The following is a 12,377-nucleotide window of genomic DNA, read 5'->3' as shown; positions in this document are numbered from 1 at the left end:
AAACACAATTTTGAGCAGAAATGTGAAATTTTTTATTTGAAAATATGGAAGAATTTTTTTTGATTTATGAATTTTGTTTCATGTTGCAACTTTGATTCTTTCTGGCTATTTTATATATTTTTTAGCATTCTTTCACATTAGTATACAAGACTTATTGTGATGGGCTTGGAAAAAAACTTTGGAATAAAAGGTGGTTCAAAAAAAAAATAATAGCTATAATTCGTCACCAATTTATAATATATTGTAATTGAAATCACAAATATATACATTCAACGTAAATATACATATGTAATAATGGGAAATATAGAAATACAAAGCTTTTTCATTGAATAATTATGTACTTTGGATGTATCTTTTGAAAACAGTTTTTTTGAACATAACGTGTTCATTTTTTCATATTCAAATTATGTTGCACAAAATAATGCTGCTACGAAATGAAGCATGTTAACAGATATGAAAAACCAATTAATTATGATAACTGAGGAAATTTCTGAAATAAATGAGTGAAACAATAAATTTTTTGATTTGTCCAAAAAAAGCATGAAAATCAGTTATTTCTTCACGTCTATCAAATATTTTTTTGAAAAATATTCTTTTTCAAAACGATAATCAATTGAATTATCGAAAGACAAAAGTGCTTAATTTTTCATAAAGATGTTAAAAACTGAAAATATGTACTCCAATCAAATTCTGCAAAGATGAATCCGAAAAATCCGAAGGATTTGATGATTGGAGTGAAACTGAAACAGAAGATATATCATCTGAAGTATCTTCTGATAATGATCATGTTGATGAAAAAGAAAAGGTAAATATCCCCTCAAAAAAAAAAGAAAGAATAAGAAAAAAAAAAACAATTTTTCATTTCAAAAAAAATCAAACCCTTATTTCATTCACAACAATTGCATAACATTGATATAATGCACTATTTATTTTTATTAAAAAAACGAAAGAAAAAAATATGGAGACTCTTGGGCTTCGATTTTGTAGATGATATCTGATGATGATTTGTTGTGGTTTATGAAAAAGAAAAATTTGATGACTTAGAATATTTCTTAGCAATTCGATTTCTTATTTTGTGAATTTGTATTAAAAAAGGCAGTTGTTCTTTTTGTGCTCATTTTTATGAATAATTTTTTATCTTTTGATAAGATTCTCCAATTGTTTTCGAAAATAAAGCAAGAGAAATTATGGATCAAAACAACAAAAATTTCATACTCATTATGAGTTCAATGAAAATATGGTTTCGCACATGATTGAAGAAACTGAACAATTTATTCAAGTTTGTTGTTTTTCCTGCCAAGCTTGAAAAAAATTTTTTCATTTTCTTATAAATTCAACTTCATCAAATAATTGATATTTGTGAATGCAATATCTTGCACATTATTAATTTGGAACAATTAACAAAATCGAAGGTGTTGGTTGAAATGATGAATAAAAATGTTTGAACGAAATAAGTGAAACACAATAATGTGAATTACATGAATACAGACAACGAAAACATCTATAAAATTGAAAATGTTGTTGTGAACGAAAAAAGTCAACTTTCTCTCATTTGAGAAACAAAAATAAAAAACTCCTCGGCAATCAAACGAAGTGCAGCTCTTTTTCAACTATCAAATAAAAACAATAAATTCTTGAAGGAATTTTAATATTATGAATTTAACACAAACAAGTTGACTGAAAATCGTAGAAAAAGGTTTTATAAATCCACGTATCCATCCATATTTGAGACAGACACTCACACATGCACACTCGTTCCATCTTCATCTATTCATCTTGCTTGGAACATCAACTTTGATCATTGTTCATCTCCAAAGCCATTAAAAAAGTATTCAGCAAATTCTCATCTCTGCCACACTCAATTCTGTTGCTGTTCTCTTGACTGAGCAGCAATTCAATCGTTTCCATTCCAATTCCGTCAACACCCACTCGATCCTCACTGCTCAATCAAGCTGCTGAAATTGCTCTCTTCACAGTCCCCTGTCTCATCATCAATGTCCACTGCATCAGAAACAGTCATCACAACCGCACCTGCTGGAAACCGCTGAATGAACTCTCGCTTCAGTATCACCAACGATGGACGCTCTGAAGGCGTTTGGAGCATGCAATTCTTCAAAACCCCTCCCAGTGTTGACTCCTCAGCCATCCCCATCTCTGGCCTCTCACCATTAACAATCTTCTTTCCTGCCACTTCTGCCTCGTACTCACCAAACGGAATCTGCAACGTCAAGCACTCCCAAAGCATTATCCCAATGGAGAAGGCAACAGATTCCTTTGTTGCTCCCATATTCTTATTCATCATCAGTTCTGGCGCCTTCCATCTCATGCACTCCTTCCTGTTGTCGTCATCGTCTTCAAACGCCGATGAGGGTGGAGGTGAGTCTCTGCAGTTCTTATTCGTACACGAGCAATCAGAGGAGGATGTCACAATAGTGGAAGATGAAGAGATGGACGAAGAGTCAGAATCATCTGAGGAGCAGTCGGAGTGGAGCGCAATGCAGATGACCATGTGCTCCGAGAACAGCACAATGTGCGGACTCAGATTAGCCAACGATTGGAGCGGGTTGTTCATTTCGTCGAAGGAGTGAAGAGCGAGATTTGCCACCCAGAACAGGATCTGAGCAGCTGTTTGCTCTCTTTCCTGCAGAGTTCCAATTGCCATCTCCTTTGTCTTGTTCCTCCCGTGAAGCAGCATGAACATCGAATCCCTCAGATCCACAATGAGCTTTTCGTGAGGCGATGAACATGCCATTGCATCCACCAGATTCGACATTGATGAGGTGGTTGGGCACAGATCCTCTCCTCGAACAAATGTGGAATCTGAATCAGTTGTTGAAGTGGATGAAATTGACGGAGATGGTGATCCCTTTCTCACTTCTTCTTCTTCTTCTTTCTCAACCTTTTCTAACATCCATTCTGGGATCTTGTCTGAATCTCTTCCCAGAATGTATTCAGTCGAGTCACTTTCACTCAACAAATGCTCTGACGACTCCGAGTGCCCCAAGCTTTTCTCATACACCCTTTTCTTTATCTTCTCTTCGTTCTTCTTCTCCGCTTCTCTTTCAGCTCTCCTCCACTGCTCTTCAGGAGACATCTCCATTGTCGCCATCTCAATCAACTTTGGATCTTTTCTAACAGTATCATTCACAATAACTTCCAATTCTTTTGTTCTTCTCTTTTGTTTTCTCCACCGAACAACAAATACTATCAATAATATAAATAGAATGACAACTATCACAATACAGCCAATCAATGCCCATGATGATTTTCCATCCTTTCCACTTTTGGCAAGATTATCATTTCCATCTGTCTGAACTTTGCTCTTGTTCTTCAAAATAAACAAATCGGTTGACGCTGGATTTCTTGAATTTCCAAAAAGAATTGAAACAGAAACCTCAGCATCGTCTGCTGCATCATTGATGATCGTTTCTGATATCACTCCTTGCACTTCATTCTCCGAAATGAAATCGTCATCCTCAAACTGAAACGAATCCTTAATCTCAACATCACCAACAGATGAACAAACACTGAACGAAAGATTGCAGGGAAGAAATAGCAATCCTTTGAACGTTAGTTGCATCTTCTCTCCATTTTTCTTTGTTTCTATCGCTTCAAGCTTTGGAATGAATAGCAGTGAGTCTCTCTCATCTGCTATTCCTGTCGTTTTGCAGTCTTTATCCAATATCCACATCGATGAATTCCTTTCCAAACCATCCCCTCCCTTCAGACTCACAATGTTCAGCTCCGCAAAGCCCTCACATATCATGTTTCTTCTTGCAGATGGGTATTTATCGATCAACGGATTGTTTCCAACAAACTTCCCTTCTTCCATTTTCATCGATCCTCCAGAGATCGTCACACCTCCTTTCGAGGAGTTTGCAACTGTTGTGTCTTTCATCTCTGACGAGCAGTTGGAGAATTGCAGCACTGATCCGTTCCATTGGCACACTTCTTCTCCTTTGTTTCCAGATTCACAATCATTTTTCTTTATTTCACTCGCACCAAACACAGACGAAACAATCCTGAGTTCTTTTGCTTCATAAACATCGATAATACTTCCTTGAACAGATGGTGATTCACAGCCAACGAATGAGCAAAGTTCAATCACTGCTGACTTAGCAGGCCTTCCAGATGAAAGGAAGCACGGGCCAGCTGATGTTCTGCTCACGTTCATAAATGAAGTTTGCTTCACCATAAGCTCAACATCCGTTGCAACAATATCGATTCCACACCCATTTGACAAAATCACATTTGTTGCATGCATATCTCCGATTTCAACTCCAGACCACTCCTCGTCCACAGAAATCAACGATCCTTCGTCAACCTCAACGTCAGTCACCGTCCAGAAGCGTATTGATATTTGCGATTTACTTCCAGCTTCAGACGCTTTGAGAGAAATCATCCCTTTCTTGCATTCCACTTTTGCAACAGAAATCCTCTCAGCTTCACACGAAGCACAACAACACATTTCCGCCAAACATTCATCAAAAATACAATTTGACACGTTCATATCCTGCAATGCCACCTTTTCAACATCATTCAATCGCATCAGCTGCATGGACTCGATGCTCGAACAACTCACATTCCGCAAATTGATCCCACTGCCCTGGTCTGAAACAAAGACAGACGAACAAATCACAAGAGACGATATGCTGCAATCACTCATTACCAACTTTCCCTTGTTCACTTTCACCATCGAACACTTCATCGAAATTGCCTCCTCTCCTTCGAACTTCTCTTCTCCAGCAAACGAAATATCAACAACACTCAACACTCCATCTTTCAGGCAGATCAAACTCTGGTGCTCTGACGAAAACATCCTTCCGATCACAAATGCCAAATATTCGATCTTCACCCTTGAAGAACAGATCAGCAAACAGCTTTCTGCTCTTTCAACACTTTGGTTCACCAAAACAACACTCCTTTCCCCATCTGGTTCCATCGATTTTATCGTCACATCTGTTGCCGATCCTTCTCCCGTTATTTTGCACTCTTTGTCAACAAGAAGATTGCTGAACACAGATGGCACAATATGTGCCAACCCAATATTCAGCGAAATGCAGGGCTCATCTGTCGTGCCACATTGCTGAGAGTCTGAGCTGTTTGCTGCCTCTGCTGCCACAAAAATCGTTTCGCTCTGCCAAGTCATCACCCGAAGCAATAAATCTTCCTCGTCTTCATCGTTTTCCTTTGTGCAACCCCATATCGCCAGATCCTTTTCAAATGGTGCTCGGAAGTCGAGTTTGAACTGCTTCTCCCCAATTTGTTGATCCAGATCCTGGCACTTAACATACACATCCCTCCCTCGATATCCCCTGTTTCCTTGAAGTGTGACGTTCTCAAACAAAAATGGAAGCAAGGCATCAGCTGCTGATTCACAGTCCAGATACACCCCTCCTCCTCTCCCACTTTCTGAGCAGAAGCATTCTGTTATCTTCGAAAAACAACATGAAAATTCCACCCTTTCATTCATCCTAATCAGCATCGCTCCTCCTCTTTCACTGTCTGTATTTCCGCAGCCTTTCATACTCGTGTTTAACACTGATACAATTGCCACAGCACTTCCCACACTCATCAAAACAGACGATTCTGTTCCGCCATTCTGATGAACTTTATTAAAAATGCATTTTTCCATCATTAAACTTCCTGTCTCTTCTTCATTGTTGCCCACCTCTCTTGTCTGTGCCACAACTGCAAATGCACTCTTTCCAAGCAACTCAATATCTGCCATAGAAACATTGCTCAGAACCATTTGGCTCCCTTCTGCAAAAGAAACAACCCACTCTCTGCATTTTTGAAGTTTCATAGAGCAATCTATCAGTTCGCATTTCCCCGACAGACACTCAACAATCGAATAAACAAGCTCATCACTCGAACTCCTAACAAAAGAGCAATCGTTAATCTCAAAGCGTTCTCCACGTGTGCATATAAGCTTGGTCTGACTCCATTCAGAACCAAACTCACAGCATATTTCCATGCCTCCAAATACGCTCACCTTCTCGTTCACAAAAACAGATTCCCCTTTCTCTGTCTTCCCCGCTTTGGCTTCAACCACTGCGCAAAACCTCATCAACGCGCTTCGCTCCTCACCCAACGATCCCACAATTGCAATATCTGAAACGTCTGCCTCGCAGTTTATCATCACCTCGCCAATAATCTGAAATGTTCTCGTCTCACCATCTGGAACCTCCTGTTTGGATGGGAAATGCATTTTGCCATAATACAAGTTCATGCACGGCTCTTCTTCGCTGCCACACCGAAGAACATCCCATCCACTGCTGCTCACATAAATCGTTTCATTGTCATAAAAAATCAAAAATCGTCTCAAATCGAAGTCTGTTTTGGTTGTGTCATTCCCAACAAATAAATTCTTCTCCTTTTCTGTTTCTCGAACGTCAAATACAAAACGATCTGCACAAACAGACTGATTCAAATCATTCGAAAACATAAACATGTTTTTCCCTGCAAATGCGTCACAGCTCTCAAATTTCAAATCGGAAAATACAAATGAATCTGTTTTTCTGCAATCAACAAATATTCCTCCTCCTTTCCCTTTCTTCTCTTCTTCAACTCCTGCCATGCACCCACAAAACGCTGTTTGGTTCATAATCAGCCCACCTCTTTCTTGCAAACGCACATACAGCGCCCCACCACAAGTGTCAGTGCCATTTGTGCTGCATTCAGTAAAATTACAATCAACAAAATACACTTCACATTGACCGTTCATTTCCTTCTCCCACACAACACTCACACATCCACCGTTCGCTTCACTTGTAACTGATGAAAAATTTGTTCCCTCAAATCTCACGACTTTTCCATCAATAACTTCCACTGCGCATCCTTCTGAAAATGTAAATCCTGTGATGTTCGTAGATTTGATTCCCAAAAACCCCCCTTCGATTTTCAGAAGTGATCGCATCGATGGATTTTGGCATTCAGAATCCTTTGCAATTGAACACTGCTCCAGCACAAGTGAACCATCCTTTCCAACAATTGCTGCCGAACGATTGCTCACACACACCACTGATGCTTTGCTCAGTTCAAGCGTGCCATTTCCAATATTGATCCATCCTTCTTTTGTCGACGAATATAGACATTTCAGTATCGTTGAACCATCTTCAGAGCCGCTGACTCTGATCTTCTTCCATTCTATGTCAAGCGCTTCTTCCTCAAATAACTCTCCCGCAACAATCACTGAATTATTCATATAATAGTTCCAACTTGTTATTCCATATTTCACAGTCTTGCATTCATTTCCTATCCCTCCGCAAGCAACTTTGTCACTTCCAGCATTTTTCACAAAAATGTTTTCCAAAGCATGAGGCAACCATTGATTGTATGGGGCACCATAGCCACAATCCTCTGCATATTCATTACATAATACAACTCTATTCTTAAAAGTTGATAATGAAAAGCAGAATTGAAGGGAATTTTGTGCTGATGCTGCTGAGAAATATTTCCCAAAAAAAACATCCGCAGCATGGTATACATAGTTAACCGAGTTTCTCTGAAACAGGCAATATGCAAAACTGAATGATGCATAGTATCCATTCATTCCAGCGTCAATTCCACCTGCACCTAATTGAGATGTTCCCCCAGCAATAGAACAATTGGATATCTTCATCGTCGTTTTCACATTTATCATCATTAAGGTTCCTGCATATTTCAAAGTGGCTTTGCTTCCTTCGAAATCTGAATCATAAACAGATCCACTTCCTCCCATGTACCAAGCAACTGCTCCTCCATAAGCAGCAGAACAACTGTTAAACGAACATTTAATAATTGTACTAAACCCTGATGTAACGTGTGTCAAAGCTCCTCCAATTGACGATTGACCCTTTCCGGAACATTTGTTGAAAGTTGAACTTCTGAGTTCACAGTCACTTCCGCTGCAGTAAATTGCCCCTCCATATCCATAGTTTTGGTTGAATGTATCATAACATTCAGCAAAGTTGCAGCTTGCCACGTTTAACTTTGAGTTTCCGCTCACAGTTATTGCGCCTCCATGAACGGAACAACATTTTGTAAAATTGCAATCAACAAATGTGATATTGTCATTGGAAAATGATTTTCCACTAACCGAATAATTTTGGTTCGTAAAAATTTCACGTGATTTGATAAAAGATGAATTTCGAAATAAAAACGATTTTTCAGGCAATCCTCCAACAATTACTCCATAAAATGGCTGCTCGCAATCTGTAAATTCACAACCTTCAAGAAAATTAGAATTTGGTTCAAGTTCAAAAAGGCGGGGCTTCTTTCGAATTGCGACAGAAGACATGTTACAGAAGAAGCAGTCTTCAATTATGATTTCCGAAAAATATGCACCGCCAACAAAAGGAGCTGATGATCCCACGAAAAACGATTCAAAAGAGCTGAAACCAATGGAAATCGACCCACCGGGTAATAAAGAAGAGGGAATTGGGCAGACCAGAGATTCAACAAAATGCTTTGGATCATCAATCCCCAGCGTTAAATTGCACAGTCCCAAAGAGCCTCCGGTGCACGCAAATGGAGAATTATTCTCGCACGACGAAAGTATCACCTGGCAGTCCTTCATCTCCAGCAATGACCCTATTACAGTCAAATGCGGAATGCAATTCAAAGATGCAGCAGATTTCTGTGGGCAGCGAATCTGTACAAGAACCACAGAAAGCGAAGAATTCTTTGCGACAACTTGTGAATCAATTCTGCTCATGAACTGTGACTCAATTTTTTTCTGCGAAAATTGCAAACTCGAATAGCATATGCACCAAAAATGTTTAATAGATCATGGAAAATAAGAAATAAAACGTCACACCTGTCAAGTTTCTTTCCAAAAAATACATTTTCATAATTTCTAGTATTTTTTGTGTCTTTGTACAAAAAATAATCATCGAAATTCTGCTTCAAATGATGCAAACAACTTTTTTTGCTTGCCATCATATCAGTCATTACAATGGCGTCATTATCATCATATTGCCAAATACTTTTATCAATGAAAGAATTAATGATATCTTCAGTAAATGGCTCCTTTTCCAATTTACCAACGATTCTCCGAAAACCTGCAACTAGAATAAGCAATGATAAAAGCATTAAGTTGTTTCGTCGTGCTTATATTCACAAAAAAACGATAATTGCGAAATATTGAATCAAATTTATTTTTTTATAATACATTTATTTGGATCAAATGATGATTATTGTCATTTTTTATAAACTATTAAATTGTTTTATTCTATACGTTGCAAAAGAACAAATAATCCTATTTTATGAAACATAACATTTTATACTCAGCATTTGTGAAAGACACCACATAATATTTTACTCAATCTTGACAACTTTCTTCTATTCATTCCATTTTGGTTTCGTTTATTGGATTTTGTTTCTCCACAAATAACTATTCAAAATCAATCTTACGATAAAACGCAATGTTATTATTGAAATTATTGATGTTTTGTTTGCAACATTTTGTGGAACATTTCATTTTTTTCATGAAGTTTAGTCAACCATAAAGCAAATATCTATGGAATAAAAATAAAAATGCACCAACAGAGTCATATTTTTTAATAGTCCGATTTTTAATTGGTGCACAAATTTTTCGAAATGAAAAATTTTATAAAAAATTCAAAAAAATACAAAACTCGAATCTAATTTGCGTATGACTTTTCTTTTTCCCTTTCCTCTTTCAATTTCATCAGATGATTCTTTATCAATGTCGTTCTCATCTTGAAGTATTTTAAACTGTCTTTTCGGCTTTTTTGTGAAATTCATTGATTCATCATTTTCTTCATCCGAAATGTTTTCTTTTTCATTTTCCATTTCGCTTTTCTTTTTCAAATAATCATCCCACTCATTTAGCACCTTTTCTTCTGTTATTTCTTTACCGTAGAAGTCAAATCGATTTTTATGTGAAGGAAGAGGATAAGTCGATGATTGAGGAAGCTTTTTCAGAACTGGCCCAGACGAGTCTTTCAGCACTCCGCTGCATTTGAAAGCTCTTTTGATGACCGAAGGAGATAGTACCGAATGTATAAATTGCTGGTGAGCTTCAACAAGAGCTGTTTTCTTCACAGTGAAAGATGATGATAAATGTACTTCGTTCTGTGAACTCATTTCAGACTTCAGAACTCCAAAAACCCCTAGGTCCAGTGGATGGTAGATGTGTGTGCTGTGATCGACGTCAATTAATTCGTCTTCATTTTTTATTAACTCTTGACAGATTGTCAAATTTGCATGAGAAATGATGGAGTCAGTTTAAAGCAAGCAATGAAATTCGTCAAGAGACATGAGTTGTCTTTTTCCTTTGATGAAAGGGAGATGAATTGTTAGCTCATATTTTCTGAACGTTGAAGATTCCATGCATTTGCATATGTTCTGCCGAATTTCGAGTTTTGAAGATTGAAGAGGCTTCAAGTCATCAGAAAGTTTGAGACTCGGGCACAGAATCACTGAAGGAAGTGTTAAGCAACCAGCCGCAACTGCCGCAATCAGTGTCGAATTCGCCATTCGCGCTGCAGATTTAGCGTATCTGGGTTTTGCATTTAATGGATGCAAAACATACAGATTGGAGCTATCTTGGATTCTGTGTGATGACTCATCCACATTAAATAGAAGTGCATTGTCGTTATTATTGTAATGATGTTATCCATTTAGCATATCAATCCAGGGATTCAGAACTTGTTGGCATGACACCGCAAGATTATTTGCATCAACAATTTTCGGCTTTGATGTCTTCAGCTCTGGATGTCGTTTGATGAAATCGTTGGCAACTGACGCAAAAACTTTAACATCTGGCGTGTTCTCTGGTGTTTAATCATTAACAACATTTTCAATCAAATTAATATTAATTTATACATTTCAAAGAATATTTATGCAAACCAGTTCACGCATTTTCTTGATGGTGAAGCTTGCTCCAGACAGTGATTTTTTTTTAATTTCGTCCAGCACTGTTTGCTCTTTTTCGCCAATGACTACAGCAGGTCTCCCAATTTATGAAACAAGTCTGCCTTGCCGAACAGCCTTCACCGCACGCTTGATTCGAATTTTGCTGAATTTTTTGCTGTTGTTTGCATCCACCATACGCACAGCTCCATCATTAACTCTATGCGCCATTCGCTCTAGCGGATTCCGAAATTTCAGATGTTAAAATGATTGCATCACCTCCCGCAGCTTCAGCTGTCCCGCAGTAATTTTCCTTGCAACTTCCTTTTTCATTTTTTATTATTTGGATAATGATCATTTAGCTAATTTATTTAATTTTTTTTTATAAATTTCAACTTTCATTGAAATTTTCTTTTTTGAACATTTAATGAATATTTTTTTGAATTTAATTCATTGGAACCAACCTGAAACTGATGGAATTTCAACGGGAGGCTTTGAACACCCCATTTTCCCCCCCATTAGAAACAGGTTATGCATTCAAATGTATTTATTCAGTTGATAATATTTTTCAAAATACCAAAAAAACTACTAATTAATCGAAATGTGTGTGGCTCATTAATTAATTGGGGGAAAATACGGCACAACAAGCGTTTTCAGCGAATAAATTTGCAACTGAAAAAAAAAAGCCTAATGAACATGAGACATAAGTTCCTTCGACGTATTTAATAGATAATATTGAGTTTAAAATAAAAAATACTCATTATTGAAGTTTTTTTATGATTTTTTTGAAAAATGAAGAGAAATATGTTTAAAACCAAGATTCTGTAAAAACTTCATCAAAAAAATGAACAAACATAACTTTAACATGACATGTGGTTAAGATAATCATCTTGAAAAATGATCGTTTCATATAAGTTATGAAAAAAACTTTTTTGGTGCTATAAAGGGACTTAAAAAAAATTTGTTATTCTCTTTTCTTATATTCTTTTAGATAATTATAAAATTCAACAAACCAATGAAATACTCGAAGCATTTATTTAATTGTTGCGAAGAAATGAAAATGTCAATAAAATAGACATTGGCAATTGAAATTCAACAATGAAAACAGTTATTTCGGAATTAAAAACCAGTTAAAAGAAATTGAATTTAATTTTTAACGTTTCATCATCTTAGCAGTTTTTTATTTATGGATTTTGTTTTGTAATTTTTTGCGTGAGGATTGTGATAAAATAAAAGAGAATTTCATCATAGAATAATAGGCTGTGTGGATGAAGCGATGAGAACAAAACGTTTTTTCGCATTTGATCCTATTAACAACAATATTTGCATCGCGGATTGATCGCAAAATGATAAGATAGAAATATTCTTCAACAAAACTCTTTACAGAAGCGGATGAAGATAAGAAGAAGGAATATTTTAAAAACTTATAACAATAAGGAAGATAGAAAGAATTAAAACACTGTGGATTGAAATAGAAAGATTATATATGTGTTTTTTAACTAAAGAAAAAACACTTC

At 36.8% G+C, this 12,377-nt stretch overlaps 1 protein-coding gene across 1 annotated transcript; it reads right to left on the bottom strand.

Moving 5' to 3' along the window:
* Positions 1-1,936: 1,936 nt before the first annotated feature.
* On the bottom strand, positions 1,937-8,698 carry MONOS_10033 (uncharacterized protein; the record flags this gene model as incomplete). Its single annotated transcript, XM_067862442.1, has 2 exons — positions 1,937-6,674; positions 6,891-8,698. The coding sequence occupies 2 exons, from the start codon at positions 8,696-8,698 to the stop codon at positions 1,937-1,939; spliced, it is 6,546 nt and encodes a 2,181-aa protein (XP_067720160.1).
* Positions 8,699-12,377: the final 3,679 nt, after the last annotated feature.

This window comes from Monocercomonoides exilis, assembly GCF_001643675.1.
Source record: "Monocercomonoides exilis strain PA203 chromosome Unknown scaffold56-565389, whole genome shotgun sequence".
Lineage (NCBI taxonomy): Eukaryota > Preaxostyla > Oxymonadida > Polymastigidae > Monocercomonoides > Monocercomonoides exilis.
Note: the sequence above shows the minus strand (reverse complement) of the source record. Positions and strands in the feature narration are given on the sequence as shown.